Here is a 21,037-nt window from a genome sequence, read left to right as displayed (position 1 = left end):
AATTTCAAAGTTACATTTGTGTGCATCTTTAAAGTACATATCTTTAGATTAATAGGGCTAAAACATAACTAATTTACAGTTTTTAAGAGATTTTGAGGCAGGTAGATTTCTGAGTTCAACAGAAATTCAATGAAATTCAACAGATAATATAACTGTCAGTCATCTGAAACCAATGGAATACAGGAAAAATTTAAAACAAATAATATAACATTGTTTTGATATAAAAAAGGTAATTTTTCCTTTGGGGTAAATTTTAAATTTACTGCAAGTAATCCTCTGAAATAGGAAGAAGCCAGGTATGGTGGTACATTCCCTCAATCCCTAGCAGGCAGAGGCAGGTGGAGAATCTCTTGTATGTTCAAGGCCAGCCTGATCTACATAGGAAGTTCTAGGTCATCTCAGGGCCGGTATAGTTGAGACCCTGCCTTAAAAGTGCTGTAGCCCCTTCCCTTCTCTTCCCTTTCCTTCTGTCTCTTGCTGTGTCTTTTGTAATGGGATGAGAAATTAATTAGTTATGGTGGCATGAGTTTTGGAAGCACTGGTTAGATATGCACAACTGCCACAGTATTTCAGTGAGGTTAGGTACTGTCAGTTGTGTTTGTTACTTTCTCCTGATAGCACAGTGAACATAATGTGAAACATTGCCTTATTAAAGTGGAGTTAACACAGTAGTCAGCACTGAGTGTATAGCATGTGTACAACCTCAGTGTCCTGTGTAATGTACATGCCCTTCAAGTGCCTTTAGTTAGGCTGCAGTATATGTCATTGTATCTGTAAAATTTATATTAAGTTGGAAAAGACTAGGAGTCATACTTTGGAGTAAGAATTAAAAATAGTTCAACAAGCTGGGCTGTGGTGGCACATGCCTTTAATCCCAGCACTTGGGAGGCAGAGGCAGGCGGATTTCTGAGTTTGAGGCCAGCCTCTTCTACAGAGTGAGTTCCAGGACAGCCAGGGCTATACAGAGAAACCCTGTCTTGAAAAAACCAAATCCAAAACACAAAAAAAAAAAAAAAAAAAAAAAAAAAAAAAAAAAAATCAACAATATTTGAAGAAAAGGACATAAATATTTATTTAAGATTGATTCTAATTGAGTCACAGTTGGAGCTGGTGATGATTTTGTAGATGGGGTTGGATGAGATTATTGAGGGTGAGGTCCAGGGTGAAGAAATAGGACATTTTAGACTATTTTTGGTCTTTATTATTTATTTCTCAATTTTTTTTAATGGAAGACAAACAAGTTGCCTCATTCAGCCTATAGTAACAGAGCACAAGAGATCACAAGACATTTCTTGTAGATAAAGTTTTAGGTTATGATCACTGACTAGCTGTGCCCTCCCCCCAGGGGTCAAGTAATTTACCTTGCAAGCATGAGGTAGAGTTCCTAGTAAAGCAGCATGTGATAATAGGCATCTGCAGTTCCAGTTCACCTTTGGCAAGGTGGGAAGGAAACAGGGTCCCCAGAAGTTAGTTCTCAGGCCTGGTAGCCTTATGTACCAGCAGTTGTATCCAGCAGGAGACATCTAGAGACCCTGACTCGAGCAAGGTGTTATGTTATCCCCTGACATTCACCCAATTGTACACACACACACACACACACACACACACACACACACACACACACACACACGGCTATCCCCTGACATTCACCCAAAGCAATTTAAGGGGGGAAAGGAGCTTAGTCCAGTTTATGCTCTCAGGTTTTAGCCTTAGCATCGTGGAGGAGGTTAAGCCAGGAAGTTCTGAGAGCGAGCCAGAGCAGAGCGAAATGAAAGGCATGCTTATTGTTTGTGTTGAGCTTGGGGTTTCCAACTCACACATAGTTCAGGACTCCTTGTCTCAGGAGTAGTGGTATGCAGCATGAAAATTAAGTTTCCCACATCGCTTAAGACATGAGACAATCCCACAGCCAGGCCCACAGGCCAACCAATGTAGACCATCCGTTGTTGAGACTCTTTTCCCAGGTGACTGTAGTTTATGACCCTGGTAGTAGTCACAAACACATTTATTCTCAGGTCCTTGCTAATGGACTTGATATGTAAGTCCATATATATTTTTCTTACTCTTTATGCATATACATATGTATTCTTGAACTATCTGATCAATATTTGTGATAATTATGTGTGCGTTTTACCTCCTATATACCAAATACTAGAGTTTAATTTTTGTTTTTCTTGGTCTGCTTTGTCTTGTCAAGTGGACTTTGCCATGAATTCCCCCCATTTTTCTGTCCTGTTTTTTTCTTTGTCTGCCCTTAAGTTTATAGCAATTTCTTTGCTAATTTTCTTTTTTTCTTTATCCACAGAAATTTCCATGCAGTATCGGCATGATGGAGCTTGTCCAACAACTAGTAAGTTGTCCAGCTGGGTTAGTAGCCCGGGCCTTCTGGCGCGTAGTTCAGTACCTTTTCTGATGTGTTAACGGGTATACCTTTGAAGGTCTCAGGTTTTTTTTTTTCCAAAATCCATTAGATTTTTATTTTGTAGATTTTTTCTCTTACAAAGATGACTTTATATACTGCTTTTTCTTGTGTTTAGAATCTTTATTATAGTTAAATATTGCAAATTCCAACTTTTTTTTTTTTTTACTATGGTAATTATGTTTTAGAATTGTGACCTCTGCCCTTACTGACATGCTGTTTTCAGTATTTGGGTGCCACTTAGCCTTAATGTAAATATATTTTTTCAGTATTTATATATTTGTTAGCTTTGTGTTTGGACTTATGTGTTGAAACATATTGAAGTTTAGAATGTGAAAATAAAAGTTTGACAGTGTTAGAAGGTATAATGAAATTTTATTTTATAACTTTAGATTGTGCATTAAGTTATTAAATCCTGTAGAGGTACTGTGTAGATGCCTAAAGAGATACTATGTTGATACCATTTTTAAAGCAATTTTCAAAAATATACTAAAGAAAGTGTCACCATTGTGACAGTGAACCTAACATATTATCTCAGTTACTAAGCTGCGTGCTAGTAAATGACATATATGATATTTAAGGATTTATACTATGGAATAATGAATAAAGCTTTTAGTTTAATTATAATAATAATAACAATAATAATAATAACAATAATAGCAATAGATTTGGTAGACATACTGAGATTTTGTTTAGCTGATTCAGTCTGTGCCTGTGTTTTTCTTTTGTGTGTTTGAGAATGATCTTAACCTGACATCCTTTTTTCCTTACTTAAAAGCCTTCTCAGAGTTGCTGAATGCAATACACAATGGTAAGTTTTATTAGATCTTCTCTGGTGGTTCACTTCTCACAAACGTTGCCTTTTATCAAAAAGCTCAATCAAAGTTAGCATGGCCTATCGTTTAGATGATATCTAGTGCTCCAGGGAGCCAATTAATTGTTCTGCATGTCAGTAAAAGCTCTGTAGCCTGCCTTCGGAGGTGTGATCAGCCAGTGAGGTTCATCAGTCAGCATTTATTATTTTACGTTTCTGAAAGTTCTATGTTTGCAAATAGTCTACTTCTTTCAGGACCTTTCTTACGAATGTATTAGTAATTGCAGGGATTAAAGTAAAAACAACAGGAACTTGGTTTTAACCACAATGTAGATTGTGAGGTTTTTTTTTCAGAAAGTTTTATTTTAACACTTTACTTCATGTAGTGAATAAGTATTTCAAACTATCTATATGGGGACCAGTTTTCACTGTGTGGTCACATCTGTTCCTTTGGAGTCTAAGTTAGCATTTAAGGCAAATTCTGTCACTTTTCATTTTAAGTGTAATTATAATGATGGTTATTATTGCAGAGTGTGTGGGGGTTTCTTTAGTTTCTCCAACTTTTTGTAACATTTTTACATTAATTTTTTTTAAAAATTATGTTTCATTTATAAGTGGGCAAGTGTTTTAATTATTTTGAGGAGTCCATTCTCTCTCCCACAAGTTCCCTGGATTAAATCAGTTGTCCAGTTTGGTAGTGAGTGCGTTTACCTGCTGAGCCTTCTTGCTGACCTTGAAAATGTTTCTTCCCAGTATTAATACTATTAATGTGAGTTTTAGCAGGTGGGGTTGAGAGAGAATTCTTACTTCTGTTTCTTTCATACTGTATTACAGAGAACAGACATGAATGAACCTTTTCTTAGCTGTAAATGCAAATGATAAATGGATTTCCAGCAAATGAATTTTTAATCTATGATGACTTTTCCCTTTTTCCAAGTGTAATTAGTTTTTTTTTTCTTTTGGTTAAAAATGTATTTTTAGCCCTACGGATAAGAAAAAATGCCTATCACTAGAGTAACTGGAGGTTTGGTTTGTTGTGTATTGGGTAATCTTAAAGTCAGGTTAACCGTACTGTCGTTTACCATTTTGTTTCCTTTTTTTATTTAAAAAAAATATGTGTATGTAAGTGCTCCTATCCACTTGGTCATTTTGTTGCTTCCTAAGTAGGGTGTGTGTGTGTGTGTGTGTCTGTCTGTCTGTCTGTCTGTCTGTGGTGTGAAGGTGTTGTGTGCACACATGTACTACAGGTGTGTATTTGTTTTTGATGGAAAGTTTCAGACTCCTTTTTTCACAAGTTTCTGATAAGTATGTACTAGTTGGGTTGCACACCATCGTGTCTGGAAGACATTTTTTCTGTTCACTTGCTTTCTAATCTTTAAGAAGAGTAGTAGTGGTTTTTCCCTCACAGTTATATATAGCTAGTCCCCAGAAACTTGTCTCTGGAATCCCGTTACCTTTAAGCAATGCCGTGTCTGTTCTTTCCAGTCTGCCAGATAGAATTGGGAAGCACGCACAGTCTTCTTTGTCTTATTGCTCAGTTTACAGAGAGGCTTCTAGATGTCTACCCTTGTGTTGTTAGCGGTTTTCCATAGAAGGCACCATATATCAGGTTTGGTTATTGACTTGATCGTAGTCACCCAGCATTACTGTTTTTTGTGTTAGTTTTGTTCATTAACTATTTAGTGACAGTTTTTTTATTTCAGCCACATTAAGTACTTGGTCTGTAACTATGGAAATGCTATTCATAGTATTTTCATCTAAACATTCCATTACTGCTCTTTCCATTTAACCCTATTTGGATTTTCCCCTCCTCCTCGTCCTCCTGCCTCCTCCTCCTCCCACCTCCTCCCACCTCCTCCCAGCCCCCACCCCTTTTCATCATTGTTGACAGGGTCTCATGTAGTCTGTGTGGTTAAGCATGACCTTGATGCCATCCTTGTTAGTCCTGCTTCTACTCTCCCAGTGCTGGTTGGGGGCTATGTGTCTGGCTATGTTTTCATTGTCTGCTTCCTTCTTTATGATGCCGTCTGTATATGTGTTGCGAGAAGGATCATGTTGTAAAGCATACAGCACCCTTAAATCATTAATTCTTAGGTTATATCCTTCTAGATTGATAGGGAGTAAAAATAAGTGTTGTGATTTAGAGAGTGGTATCACTATCCACTTAGTTTCCAAAGAATCCTTAGTTTCCACATAGATAACACTTATCAGTACAAGATTCTGTAAATATACAGAACCTTTTTCATCAAGACTCTCCTCCATTTGATAAATAAACATCAATTTTATTTCCATGTAGGAGATTATTATTAAGTTTTTGGGAAAATGCATAGTATAAATGTATCCTGCTTTGGTGGAATGCAATTTAACATGAGATAAATATGTTTATTAATAGCATTTTGAAGAAATAGTATTAAGATGCTATGATCTGCAATAGTAGAGTAAAGGAAAATTACCTTTGATGGATAAGCTGTGCCGAGAACCTAGCATTTGACCTGTCTGCTCATAGCAGTTAGCCTTTTGGTAGAGATAATCAGTCCGTCATTTCCAGACTTAGTGCATTTAGTCAGCCCCACTCAGGTGTAGTTATGCAGGCTGCATTAGTTACTTTCAGTTACTTTCATGCTGCTTTGATAAAACACCATAGCAAAAAGCAACTTTGGGTAGGAAATGGTTTATTTCAGCTGAGAGTTGTAACTCTCAGATGCCAAGTATTAACCAGGAAAATCAGGGCAGCCATTCAAGACACAAACTTGGAGGCAGGACCTAATGCAGAAACCGTGTCAGAGCCCCTTTTCCTGGCTTGTTCTTCCTGCCCTGCTCAGCCTACCTAGGAGTCCTAACCCAGGGCTGTACTGCCCAGAGTAAGCTGGCCTTTCCCACATTCATCATCAATCAAGAAAATGCTCCGTTGGCTTGCCCAGAGTCCATTGTGGTGGGAGCATTTTCTCAACTGAGGTTTTTTCTTCCCAGATGACTCTATCTTTAGTCAAGCTGATATAAAATTAGCCACAAATCAGACTGTGCAAGATGCTAGTAATAACTGATACTTGATTCAGAACATAAGAAAAATAATAGCATTAGCTTTTAAATCAGTAAATCCAAAGTAGTTGATTGAGTTAGAAAAAAAAACATAGTATGCTAGTGTTATAGGAAGCTTCTTTTGATCATTGCACATAAGAATTGAACAAACTTAATTCCAAGACAGAACTTAATAGAATTTTGTTAATAATATAGCCAGATTTATGGCGATCCAAAGAGAAATGTGAAAGTCAGCCAACCCTCTACCTGCCTCCTCTAACAAACCGAGAACAAAAACAAACTTATTGTTGTCAGTGAATTTAGTAGCAATTTCTGGGGTGGTGGTGGTGGAGTGGAAGAAGGCACTAATTTACTCTTATGTAACACAACAATTGCACGTGTGCAGAAAGAGTGTTGTTCCTATAGAGGTGATGGTAGAAAAACTCTTGTTCGTAATTGGAAAAAATAATAGAGGGGACAAAGACATCAGATTAATTTTTATTTTACTTGCTTTGGATATTATTTAAAGACAAGAGTTAACTTCCTCAGGCTGGTCTTGGATTTCTAGACTCTCGTTATATTTCTTTCTTAGCCTCTCAAACGCTGGGATTACAGATTTTTACACCACCATGCTCTGTTGTGTAAAGTTTATCTTAAAATAGTGAAGTCTTTGTACTGAGAGGGAAACTTCTAGGGAAAGGGTCTAAGATTCAAGACAAGGCTGTTAGATGGAGTGAGCAGATGGAAAGAGCGGCAAGTGAAACCCGGACAGCGTGAAGGGTGGAAGCCTGTGAGAGCATCCCGTGCAATGGGACGGCGTGAATGGTGGGAGCCCGTGAGAGCATCCCGTGTAACGGGACGGCGTGAACGGTGGGAGCCTGTGAGAGCATCCCGTGTAACGGGACGGTGTGAACGGTGGGAGCCCGTGAGAGCATCCCGTGTAACGGATGGCATGAACGGTGGGAGCCCGTGAGAGCATCCCGTGTAATGGGATGGTTAGCTTTCCGAATACCCTCTCTAGGTTTTTTTTTTTTAATTATTGTTCAGTGATTTTTTTTTTTTTTAATTGTGAAATTTTCACACATCCCCTGTTCTTGCTGATCCTGCCCAATTCTCTGGCCCTATTTGTTGCTGTCTGTTTTTCCCTCCCTCCCCAAAGTCCTCTTCTGATTTCATGCTAGATACATTTTATTATCCTCACCTGTTCCCTATCCTCACCTGTTCTCTGCTCTCTAGTTAGTATTTTCACATTTATGTATCTGTGCCTGTTGTTTCTGTGCCCATGTCAGGAGGCACACAGGTAGTAGGACTGGGTCTCTCCTACTTTATAGGTTCTAGAGATAGAAGTTAGGTTTTCAGGATCGGAAGCAAGTGCCATTATCTGATGAGCCTTTCTTTCAGTTACTTTTCTGTTACTGTGAAGGGACACCATGACCAGGGCAACTTTTAAAAGAAAGCATTTAATTGTGGGGCCTGCTTACAGTTTGACAGGGGAGGGGAGTGTCTGTGACCCTCATGGCAGGAGGAGGCATTGGTCCCGTGGATTTAGTTAATTCCAGATGTACTTAAGTTGACAACCCAGAATAGCCACCATCATGTATGTGCTCAGTATTTCCTGCTGCCCCCATCCCAGAGTCAGGCTGTTTGCTTTTGAGGAGAAATATGATAGAGACAGTTCTTTTCATTGCATAGTATTAACTGTTTATAAGCTTTTTTCTAATGTAAATTTCTCCCTTTATGATGATTAATTTGCAGAATAAGACATGAGATAATGTTGAGACCCATTTCTTGCTATTCTTCAAGATTTACCGTAATTCTTAAAATGTTTGTTTTTGTTGTCATTTCACAGAGTTTTCTGTGTTGTCTTTGTCTTCACTCTGTGTCTCTTTGAATGCTTGTTCTTCCTCAGCCCCTCCCTCCCGTTTTGATTCTACCCCTAGTTTCTTTACGGACCTGTTGCCATTACAGATTATAAACATTTAACAGCTTAATGGACACATAACTTTTGTTTAGTTTCTTCTTCTCTACTTTATCTACTTTATTCATATGAAATACATTGGCAGTTGGTTGTTCTTGCTGTTATTTTGTGTTTAGACTTTCAAATGGCTGAAATCTAGTATAGTATAAGTATATACTATATATTATATAGTAGTAAGTATATCAGGAGACTCTGGAAAGAAAGGCGCCTCGCGTCTCACCCTGGTTTCTGTTTGCAGTTATAGTACTAAAGGTAGTTTGTATCTACTGACTTTCACCTTAAACCCCAGCGGGGGCTCACAGAGCCTTTTTAATGGTTTTGCATCTTTGTTTTGCAGCAAGGAAAAGTAAATTGAATTCTCAGACTTTCCCTACCTTTCCTTTCTGAAGAATCTATTTAGTTACAACTAGTCACTATTGCTGTGACGAAACACCATGCCAGAAAACAAGTTGGAGATGAAAATGTTTATACTTCCACACTGTAGTCCACTATCAAAGGAGGCCAGCCAGGACAGGAATTCAAACAAGGTCAAAACTGCTGCAGAGGCCATGGAGGGGCGCTGCTTACTGGCTTGCTCCTCATGGCTTGCTTAGCCTGCTTTCTTTTAGAACACAGGACCACCTGCCCAGAGATGGCACCATCTTCATGGATGAAGTGGAAATTTAAAAGTTCTTTGGAGAGTCAGTTGTGTTCGATGGTGTTTTGCTGGGGCAGACACTTAAAGGAGTGTTTTCCTGAAGTGTACATGGATTAAAGACTTAGGCAGACTTCTGAAGGAGCATTTCTTTGAAGCAGACACAGAAGAGAGGATGTTCTTTATACTAAAGCAAGCACGTGAAAGGACATGCGATGAGAGACTGTTTACTAACAACCAGCATGTTCTGTCTGCCCTACATTGCATATTTGAGCTCCATTTGTCGGTCGGGACTCACAGTGAAAAGCACACCCAAAAGTTTGTGGTAGTGTGCCCTGTTGATTGATTGAATTATGTGTGCTGAGGTAAGGCCTGTAGCAGACATGTGCTGTTTGCAGGGCGTATAAAGAGGCTCTGTGGACAGTGACAGGGGCTGAGCCTGGCTTCCTCTAGAGCTAGCTGTGCAACAGGTATTGGTCTCTTCGCTTCCCTGAGAGAGCGAGCCCCAGTCGAGAGCTTCTCCTGGCCTTCCTCCGGGTCTCTCCTGCTGACTTGCTCAACAAGCCTGGCTCTCTCTACTAGTTAGTGGAAGTGCTGCTATCCAGACACTACCAAACTGGATTGCTGGTGTATCTGTGAAGTATTTGTGAGTGGACTGAGTGAGCTCAACTCTTTCCTGACAACACAGACAGGATCTGCTTCAAAAATCTTTCCTAAACAGCTCTGCTTCTCCCTACCCTTTCTTTCCCATAACTCTAGTGGGTGATGGGCTAAAGGGAGGCTAAAGCATTTAAGAACCACCATTAAATTATGGAGGCATTTCTTTCAGGTGAACCTCCTTGTCCCAGATGACTCGAGCTGTGTTGAGTATATAAACTGTAGATGAGGACAGAAAACTGGTCAGTACGTTCTCATTCTCTCTTTAGCCACATTTCCCATGGACTCTTTCAGCAGCTTTTTGTTCTTAAAGGTTCATATGATTATGTCTAGTCTATTTCAGACTCAACTATTCAGTATGTTTAGTTCAGTCTTCAAAGCCCATCAAAGTATCAAAATGACCAGAATATAAACAACTGGGTTATAGGGGAGAATTTAATGCCCACTACACCTTCTCTCCCACATTAATGGAAGTGTTGCTATTTATTTCTCTTTCAAAAAAAAAAAATATTGTGTTTTCTCAACCCCAACGCTAAGTTTGTCTTTTTTTTTCTTTCTTTTAATTTTCCTCCTGTTTTTGCAGAATTGGTAATTCAGTCCTGAGCTTTGTGTATGTATGGTAGGCAGTTGGTCCTATATCTTGATATATTCCCATCTTTCTGTGTATATGTGTGTGTGTGTGTGTCTGTCTGTCTGTCTAAGTTAAAAATTCCTTAATTTTTTATTCCTGGTCCTACTACCACAGTTTACAGGGCACTATACCCAATGTAGTGAAAAGAAAGACAAAGCTACAGCAGATGAAAGACCTCAGGAATGTGCATCTAACTGGCACTACATTGCATTAATCAGTAGCTGCATTTTTTTGTCAAGTGAGGCTATGGTGGTCCTGAACAGGAAGGGTTTCCTGTGTAAGCTGCAGTGACTACTGACTGTGGGCCATCGTTCCTCCAGATTACAGTCCTTCTAATGGAAGACGGTCTCAACATATCCTCCAGCTTTCCTGACAAGTCTTTGTTCTCCCTCACTTGCTATGAAGTGTAGCTTGTTTCTGTTTTACTTTAAAACCTTCTGCTACCGTACCTACTACAACTTCCACCACCAGACCCATAGCCACCACCATAGGGACTGCTCCAGCTTCTTTCACCTAAGCTGCCCACCCTCGTGGGCCCACAATCTGATTGTTGCGGCCTACTATAATTTCCGAAGTCATTATAGTTCCCACCACCACCATAGTTACCTCCACCCAAATTTCCTACTTCATTGTAACCATCATATCTTTCTCCACTACCACATCTACCACCCTGGTTTCTGTATCCTGGTCCATTACTGCCATAATCTCCTCTACTACTGTAACCAGGACCACCACCATAGTTAACAGCATCATCTCCCAATCCATTAATCTACCATTACCACCTCAATAACTACCTCCGCAACCAACATAGCCCCTCTGCTACCAAAGTTTCCTCCACCACCTCCAGCATTTCCTCTACAACCCATAGATTAAAATTAAAAGGGTTGCAAGATCCACCTTCACGACCTTTCTGTGATCCAGCAGAGTGCATCTTTTGTTTAGAAAGGGCCCTTTTCACTTCATAGGTATGCACTCTGTAGACCAGGCTGGCCTCGAACGCAGAAATCCACCTGCCTCTGCCTCCCAAGTGCTGGGATTAAAGGCATGCACCACCGCTACCCATCATCTTGAATTTATAATCCTTCTACCTCTGCCTCCTGATTCTGGGACTACAGGCACCGACCACCTTGGCTAGCTCTACCAATTATAAATGTGATAATAGGAAGGCAAAATTCTCTTTGCAGTTTTATATATTTTCTTATATAGAAAGCTAACATTTGTTGAATAAACTGGAATAATCCACATTGAGTTTTGTCTTTTTAGGCTGGAGCCATGTGTCTGATGTTACAAGCACTTATAAGACTCGCGCTAGTCCCTAGCACTCACATGGCATCTTACAGCCGTCTGTAACTGGGGTTCCAAGCAATCTGGCCCCATCTTTTAACCTTCCTTGGCTCCTGTACATATATGGCACACATGCATGCACTGCAGCACACATGTATACATGCCTTTTTCTCAGTCGTCTTTTGTTTATAAATATTCATTCTGCTAAAAGTGCTGTTTCTCTTCTAACATCACCAAACTCTCATGTCATGTTTTCGTATGTCTGTGTCTGTGTGCATGAACATTTATGCCTAATGTTGGGTGTCTTCCTCAGTCTGTTTATACCTGTTTTTGGAAACAGGACCCAGGGCCCTGAGATTTGGCTGGACTGGCCAGCAAGACTTTGGCCGCTCATATCTCCACTTCTTTCCTGCTGGAATTACATGGTAGCTGGCCTTTACATGGTAGCAGAACCCCAGGGGTTATGGGGACTGGACTCAATTGTTTGTGTGTGTATGGCAACCGCTTACTGATGGATTCTTCTTCCCAGCCTCTACATTGTTAAGTGTTAGCCATTGTTCCATGATTTGTTGTTACACTTCATTGGCTTTTTACTCTGGTCTTAAATGACCATTGGTAGATGTGTTTGATCTTTCTTTTGGGTTTGCTTGAATAAGATCTCTTGTTTTCTACTTTTGTCTCTTGCTTTGCTATTTTTGTATGTCTATCTTTTGAATAATACTCCATCAGGTTCTTTCTGTGGTTGCCTTCCCTTGATCATTCTGAGAAATCCCTAGGTGTTGTAATTTTCTTCTTTGGTTTTGATCCTTGTCTTCATATGTGTGGGAAACCCTGTATTATTGTTAGGGGCAGGATGGGCGACATGAGTGAGCCGCTTGGGGCGTGGAAAAGTCGACATCCGGTCGACAGCGAGCCAGATAGTAGTGCACAGTACATCAGCTACTTCTGATAGATCCTCTGTTGGTTTTTTGTTTTGGTTTTGTTTTGCGTTGTTGTTTCTTTGTTTGTTTTTCACCCCCAGACAGTTTCTTTGTATAGTTTAGGCTGTCCTGGACCTCACTATGTAGAGCAGTCTGACCTTGAACTCAGAGAATTACTGTCTCTGCCTCCCATAGATTGGAATTACACGTGTACACCACTACTACGCCCAGCTAAAGTGTTTCATTTTCAAATAGAACCTAAACATTTAGTTTTCTCTACAAAATTTGTGCTTTTCTAAATATTCACTACTTAAAAGACAGCAGAAAGTCAGTTTTAAAGTTCATAAGATTACTCTTATTGTGCATATGGTTCTGAGACTTGTGTATGCTGCCTTTTAAAGACACACCTCACTGTGCCCCTTCATTGTTTGTGCATTTAAATGTCACCAGCATAGATGTGTGGAGGTAGGAATACAACTTTGTGGAGTCAGTTTTCTCATATTCCTTTGGGTTTTGAGGATTGAATTCAAGTTGTTAAGTTTGTGTAACAATGCTTTAGCTGCTGGCTCTCCTGCTGGTGGGGGCAAGGTCTTGGGGCTCCATGCTCACCCATCGTGTCTAGATTGTGTAGGAGTGTTATGCCCACAGGAATCTCCAAGACTGTGGGAATCATTTGAGACAGGGTTTTTCTGTGTAGCCCTGGCTGTCCTGGAACTTACTCTGTAGACCAGGCTGGCCTTGAACTCAGAGATCAACCTGCCTCTGCCTCCCAAGTTCTGGGATTACAGGCATGCGCCACCACAGTCTGGCAAGCTGGTTTCTTAATTTTCATTTTTTCATACATAAACATTCGCACGAATGCACATACAACACACACACACACACAATAACAAAAAACCCTTTAGATCTAAGTTCCACTTAAGAGGAACTACGCGGTATTTTTCAGTTTAGTTTATTTCATTCAATATTATGATACCCAGTTACATTAATTTTTCTATATTCTTGATTTTCATTTTTTTTAATGACTGTAAAAATTTTTTTTGTGTTTCTGTGTAGCAGTAGTGCAAGCCTTTAATTCCAGCAGCTGGAGAGAAAGGCAGGTGGATCCCTGAGTTTGAAGCCATACTGTCTATAGAGTGACACACAGTGTACAGGACACTCAGTGAATTCCAAGGCTACACAGAGAAACCCTGTCTCCAACCCCACTCCCCAAACCACCCCCTTGTGTATATGTGCAGCACATTTTTTCATCATTTCTTCATTTGTTAATGAAGGTCTAGGCGTATTCCTTTTCTTGACTGTTAGGATGGAACAGCTATGAACATCGATGACTGAGTCTCTATGGTATGCTGACTCAGTTCTGGGACTATAATATATTCCAAAGAGGTGGTATAGTATAGCTGGGTCACATGATAGTGATTCCATAATGATAAGTTTACCTTTCCATCACCAAGAAGTACGCTTCCTCTTTCTCCGCATCCCAAGCCAGAGTTTGTTTTGTTGATGACACCATTGTGATTGTGACTGTGATGAGGTGTCCTTTCTTTCTTTCTTTCTTTCTTTCTTTCTTTCTTTCTTTCTTTCTTTCTTTCTTTCTTTCTTTCTTTCTTTCTTTCTTTCTTTCTCTTTCCTTCTTTCTCTCTCTCTCTCAAAGCAGAGTAAAAACACTTTATGATAGAATTAAAGATTTACATGAAAAATATTTTAGATAAACACATTAAAAGTGACAATTTTCATGGAAAATTAAAGAGTAAAGTGGAAGGACATGTAAAACATTGCTAAATTAATATGAGATAGAAACATTTCATGATAGAATTCAAGATTTACATGGAGGATATTCTGATAAAATTATAGAAGAATGTAGAAAAACATGTTGGAATTGAAGATTATTATGGAAAATTTTATATAGATATAATTATGGTAGGCATAAAACTATTCCTAAGTTGATTGAAAGTGGAATTATAAACTTTTTCTGATAAACTTGAAGATTTACATGGAAAATATTTCTGATAAAAATTGAAGAAATATATAGAAAAACATGTTAAAATTAAATATTATCATGGAAATTATATAGATAAAATGATAGGCATAAAGATAATTCTAAGTTGATTGAAGGTGGAATTAATGTAAACATTTTTAGATAACATTGAAGATTTACATGGAAAATATTTCTGGTAAAATACAAGAACTATAGGTGTCATTTTCTTTACATTACCTTTGCTTATATGTAAAACCGGTTAGCTGTATATGGAAAGCAAATAATTTTTTTCCTTGCTGTTCTGGCTTCAGGGATCCCTCATCCGCTGACTTGTGCTTAGGAATTATTGAGGACTGTGCCCCCTTTCAGGTCGACTTAGTCACCAAGTCCCACGAACTTGGTAATGTTTGTTCAGCAGCGTTGCCTCGATTGAGTCTGTTCATTCCTCAGCAGCGTTGTCTTGGCTCCTCCCAGTTACCACCACAGTCTGCTGCCAGTGAATTAGGTTTTGCACGATCCCCCCAGTATTGACAACAGCAGTGAATTCTTACTGTCCAAGTGAGAACGTTTATTGCTGTTGCTTTGCCATTGGTTTTCTTGCTGTATGTATTGCACAGGTCTGTAGACGGTGCCCACACATGCTGGCTCTTTGCCAGGTTTCTTCCTCAGCCCATCCTTCAGGGTTGCATAGTGCTCTTAGACACCTGTGTGGAGGTGCTGTTCATTCCAGGAGGAACTTGGCCTTCCCAGGCTGTTGTGCAGGACTGCTCATGCAGATAGTCTTCCTGAGCTCTCTGAGGGAGATAGTACCCTTTGTGTGCATTCGCCCCACTCTGCTCAGGACGGGCTCCAGGGTCTATGATGGGTCACTGTAATTCTTATTTCTGCCAGGTTTCTTGAAAGCAGACACCATATTAGCTTGAATAATGCTACCCAAGGTTTAGAATAATGTCTGAGAAACAGTGAGTTCTCATATATTTGCAGAATGAATACATCATTTTTTCTCGAGAAACTGTTGATTCAAAAATGATAGAAAAACCTAAATTTTAGGTGTAAAGCCTTTAAAGTGTCCTATTTCTCTGTTTTTCTGTTTGAAGAAGGTGGTATGTGTTTTTATAATTATGAATCAATATTTCTGTTCTTTAGAATTACATAAATCCCACTGATAAACCAATATAATATACTAATTATTATTATCTTCTACAGGTATAGTACATGAGAGACATACATACATACATTCATACATATATACATACATACATACATACACACATGGGCCAGAGCCGATAGTATGTTCTTTAGTCACTTTCTTCTCACTATCATTTTCCATCTTAATTTTTGAGACAGTTTCTTGCTGAACCTGGAGTTCTGCGGTTGTGATAGAAGGCCTGGCTTGGCCCTCCTGTGTCTTCCTTACAGCCCTGGTATTCAAGTGCATGGGTTTTGAAGATCACGTTCCGGTCATAGTGCTGGCCTAGCAACACAGCCACAGCCTTCTTTCCCGCTCAGTGTTAACACTAGTTAATATTAATTACTTTAATATTGACATTCCTTCTTTGTCCTATTTAAATCAGGGTTTCTTGGTTCCCTCCCTCCACTTCCTCCTTTCTTCCCTTTGTGGTTAAAATAGATTTTTCAGTTGCATACTTACTGACATACTGGAGAAGGTAATTTGTTGTCCAGGAGACTGTCAGATCAGAAAATATTTGCAGCAACCTTGGCCTCGCATTCTGTACCAGGAGCATTACCCACTTCTTACACATTGGGACGTTGACAAAAGTGACTCTGCATTTGCACGTTTCTGTGGGGCAGAATCCTTCCTCACTGGGGTCAGCCTCTTTTGCTCTTTGTGCGTGTGTGTGTGCACACGTGTGTGCGTGTGTGTGTGTGTGTGTGCGCGCGCGCGCGCGCGCACATGTGTGTATGTGTGTGCGCTCTCTCTCTTCTCTCTCCCTCTCCAGAGCGAGTGTGCAGGGGTGCCCTTGGTATTTCCTCATGTGCAGCTAGGGTCACCTGTGTACACAGGGGCTGGAGGAGGCCATCAGGTGCCCTGCTCTGTCACTCTTAGCTTTACTCTCCTGACCTTAAGAGATTTTTGTTTCAGTGAGCCTTCCGGCCCCACTAGCCCTTACCTTCTCAGCCCTGAGAGAGTGTGCTGGAGTTTGAGTTACATGATCTAGATTTCTCTTTTAAATGATGGTTCTAATGATCTGCACTGTGCTTCTCATCATTACGCTGTGAGGCTTTTACACATCTGTTGATCCTTTCCCCAGAATGCCTGGGGCAGGGGTGCCCAGCACCGCCTAGTTTATGCTGAGGCTGCCTTTCCTCCTACTGCTCTTCCTGGCTCTTCTTGATGGGATGACGTCTACATCCGCACTTCCTTTTTCTTTGTGGCTTTACCTGACAGAACAATGGAAAACAAAAGTATCAAGTTGTCATCATTTTCTTGTCCCCATGTTTTCAGCATTGAAGGGTGGCTGCTGCCTTGTCTTCCATGTTCTGTCCTCTCAGAGATTTGTGGCAGTCCTTGCTTGGTTCAAGAACAGATGTCGCCTCTGTCCTTGCAGCTGTGATAAGCCGAATCGAACAAAATTAGTCCTGTATCATTTCTAGAACAAGTTTTCTTTCCATGTTATAGCCTCTCGGCCATGATTTCTCGGGTTCTAAGCATTCTGAATGTCTCGCCATGTGGTGGTAAACACAGCCTTGGGCTGCTTCGTCATGGAAGCCTTTAGCGCTCTGAGAAGTGCCAACCTTGCCTAACTGTTGCTTGTTTAACAGAAATACTTGCTAAGGGAAAAGTGAGAGAGGTGCTCTTAGACAAATGTTTTATGGAAAGTTAGTGTTAGTTTCTTCTAACCTAGTTTTAATTTTAAACACTAATTAAAATTTATTAGTAGGGAAGGGATCAAGGAGAAATCTTGTCTGACCAATTTGACTTATAAATTATAAGATACTTAAATAAAATTTCTTTGGTTGCAGGTATTTATAACAGCAATGATGTAGCTGTATCCTTTCCAAACGTGGTGTCTGGTTCAGGATCTAGTACTCCTGTCTCTAGCTCTCATATACCTCAGCAGTCATCTGGGCATTTGCAACAGGTGGGAGCTCTCTCCCCCTCAGCTGCGTCATCTGTAACCCCTGCTGCTGCTACAACTCAGGTATGTTATAGCTCAGAGCCAGCCTTGGTTATATGAGATATTCTCCCCAACAAAAGGTCAGAAAATGGAGGAAAAAGTAGGAGTCAGTTTAGGGCTGGCGATTATTATTATCATCATCATCATCATCATCATCATTATCATTATTATTAACCACTTAAAACAGCACAAATAGTATTTGGAAATGTTTTGTCTAAATTAGTTTAATTAGCATAGGAGAGGATGTAGGAGAATACAGGCTGGAAGAATGACTCAGTGGTTTAGAGTGTGCACTGTTCTTGTGGAGAGACCCTGAGTCCGATGCCAGCACCCACATCTGCTGGCTCATATGCACCTGTAACTCCTGCTCCAAGGTGATTTGGTTCTTCTGGCCTCTCTTGGTGTCAGCACTCATGTGTACACACACACACACACACACACACACACACACAGACACACACACAAACCCAGAATACACATAATAAAATTATAAAAACGAATATTTAAAAATCCCCAAGTGTAAAGTGACTCTTCTCCCAAATATAATAGTTTTTTTTTTTTTTAAATAAATGATGCCTTCATACACTGCAAGTTTTTCTTTTTTTCTCTCTTTTTTTCTGGTGGGAAATAAGTGTTGACCAATAAACTTTTGATCACTTTTCCCTCCTTTCTGCCACAGTCTGATCTGCAGCTTGATATGCAGCCTCATTTATTTTATTTTATCTGTTGTTTGTTTGTTTGTTTGTTTATTTAAGTTTTTTTGGATTTGGTTTTTTTTGAGACAGGTTTTCTCTGTGCAGCCCTGGCTGTCCTGGAACTCACTGTGTAAACCAGGCTGGCCTCGAACTCAGAAATCCGCCTGCCTCTGCCTCCCAGAGTGCTGGGATCACAGGCGTGCGCCACACCGCCTGGCTGCAGCCTCATTTATAAGGTCTTTATTTTAGTTTTCAGTTCTTGAATCCACTGCTTGAATTTACCAGCCAGTCTCTGCCCCTGATCTGTACCTCACCTATCCCTCGAGCTTGCTTGCTTGCTTCCTTTTTTTTTTCTTTTTTTTTTTTTTAAATTATTTTAAGGTGGGGTCTATCTCAACTGGGTTGCCTGGGGTTCTTTGATTCGTTCTTTGGGCTAAGCAGGCCTCGCACGCATGACCTGCGGTTTAGACTTGTGAGTAACTAGCATTGGTCAGCTCTGCCAGACTTGGCAATATGAGTATTGCAAAGACAAGAGACAAATAGGAAAAACCATACTCTTGTATCATGTTTTTATTCTATTTTATTTTATGTATATAAGTACACTGTAGCTGTCTTCAGACATACCAGAAGAGGACATTGGATTTCATTAAGGATGGTTGTGAGCCACCATATGCTTACTGAGAATTGAACTGAGGACCTGTGGAAGAGCAGTCAGTGTTCTTAACTGCTGAGGCAGCTCTCCAGCCCCCTCTTGTATCTTATCAATAAAACAAATAATTAAATGTTTATGAAAGCCATGTAGACAGACAACTCTAATGGCAATAGTTCTAGGGTCCTTAAATTACTTACACACACACACTTTGAATTAGATTATTTGTGTGAGTGGGTGTGTTTATTTGTCTTTGATGAGCACAAACCAGTGTGCATCTTTAGGGAAGAGACAACTTGTGTGTGAGGATGGAAATGCCTGCCCTAGGACTGAAGTGCCTTTACCACTGAGCCCTCCTGTGCAGCCGCCCCTTTTCCCCCAGGATTTAAAGCACTAGCTCTGGCCTCAAACTGTTACGATCCCAGCACCCACATGGTGGCTCACAGCCATCTGTAATGGGGTCTGATGCCCTTTTCTGGGGTGTTTGAAGACAGCTAAGCTATAGTGTATTCATATAAGTAAGATAAATCTTAAGCCAGGCGGTGGTGGCACACATCTGTAATCCCAGCACTTGTGAGGCAGAGGCAGGCCAATTTCTGAGTTTGAGGACAGCCAGGGCACGATTTCTCAGAGAAATCGTGTCTTAAAAAAACCAAAAAAATAAAAAATAAAAATAAAATAAAAAAATAAATCTAAAAAAAAAAAAAAGACTGCAAGAACATTAAGAACCTTAGCATGTACAAGGGCCAGGGTTCACTCCCAGCACTACCAATACAAAACAAGATAAAACACCCCTAACCCTGCTTTCTCTTGGCAGACAGATACTTTAAAATGTGCATAGAGAGAATAGAAATGTAAATGATGTTTGGCCAGTTTTTCCTGCATAATTTAATGAAATCAGAATTTTAGTGGCTAGGGTGGAGCTAGAAGAGAAATTTAGGATCATTCTTACTTTTTCTGACCCTCAGTGTAAATAAAATCAACAGACTTATTTTGATGCCTAAGAAATTACCACCAAGGGAAGTGATGAAGAAGGTAAAAGTCAGGACAGGTAAATAGACATTGAAGGCGCAAGAGTGGTTCCTTTGGGCTTTTAGTTAGAAACGGACACTGTGACATTATGTGCAAGAAAGAAAAATTGTAAAAACTTCATAACCCAAAGTATTAAACCTCAGCTTATTTGATATATTGTACTTGTTTTTAAAATTTTTCTTTTCAGAATAATCATCATAAATACTCTGTGCATAGGCTGTCAGGAGTACAGTAGTAGTGAATGTAGATCTCTTTACCCTTATACAAGGGTAAATGATGTGTTCGTTCTTATTTGATCATATGTGAAGGATAAATAAGTTATTTTTGGAGTACCATTAACTTTTCCTATTGCCCTTCAAATTCCACTATTTTCTCCCTAAAAGATAAGTGGTAACGTTGGCTACCTAATTAAGAAACCTATGCAGAATTGGTTATTCTGTCCAATCCTCTGTCCCATACAGGGTGTTTAGTAATGGTTTAACTGTACTTTAATCCTCCTTCTGTTTGGACACTCAATTGTGACACATTTCAGTATTAGCCTTAACAATGATTTGGAATACACTAAGCTTGTAACAGTTAGGGAGCAGTTTGGGGCACTGGGTGATGGGAGTGATACCATTGAACCTGACAGACAGACAGCCTCAGCAGGCAGCCTGCTCACGGGACCAGAGTCATCCGCATGTGGTTTCATGTCCTCACGTCTGGGCATTAAAGCATCACTGGTGGAAGCTGACTCAGAAGTGGAGTTTGTTTTCAGAGTGTGTTTCAAAGTATGAAGTTTAAATCATTGTTAAGAATAGATACAACTTGATTCAGTCTCTGTCTAGTGTTCATTCAGATTTCCTTCAGAGCAGCCTCTCTGCTCAAGCATGTATTCTTAATTTTTATATATATTATTTTAAGATACCCCAATTTTAATATATTATGAAACATTTTAATTCTTAAGTTGTATTTAGTCTTGTATGTTTTTGCAGTTGTGTTTTGTTTTCCTGAGTTAGACCCGCCATATAGTCCTGAAGGTCAGAGCTTTGAATAGCCCAGGGTGACCTGCAGTGTCTCAGTACTACCCGTCTTGCTAGTGTTGAGATTACAACTGTGACTGTCCTCAGTAGAATTGCTGGATTATACTAGAGACTGTGAATGAAGAATTACTTACAGCAGAGCATTTATGATATCTAATGGTGTTTT

General features: G+C 39.8%; 1 protein-coding gene across 15 annotated transcripts in view; it reads left to right on the top strand.

Annotated features, from left to right (window-relative positions):
* The window catches only part of Mllt10 (MLLT10 histone lysine methyltransferase DOT1L cofactor), a 135,469-nt gene that overhangs the window by 93,804 nt on the left and 20,628 nt on the right, over window positions 1-21,037 (top strand). For 14 of the 15 annotated variants that reach the window (XM_052157595.1, XM_052157594.1, XM_052157599.1 and 11 more), the window contains 3 exons: window positions 2,306-2,350; window positions 3,198-3,230; window positions 17,319-17,497. In XM_052157595.1, coding sequence (XP_052013555.1) covers window positions 2,306-2,350; window positions 3,198-3,230; window positions 17,319-17,497 — 257 coding nt within the window. The remainder of the gene's footprint in view (window positions 1-2,305; window positions 2,351-3,197; window positions 3,231-17,318; window positions 17,498-21,037) is intronic. The other variant, XM_052157597.1, reaches the window with a different exon arrangement.

Source organism: Apodemus sylvaticus, chromosome 14 (assembly GCF_947179515.1).
Source record: "Apodemus sylvaticus chromosome 14, mApoSyl1.1, whole genome shotgun sequence".
Taxonomy (NCBI): domain Eukaryota; kingdom Metazoa; phylum Chordata; class Mammalia; order Rodentia; family Muridae; genus Apodemus; species Apodemus sylvaticus.
This window is presented reverse-complemented; position numbering and strand designations above follow the sequence as displayed.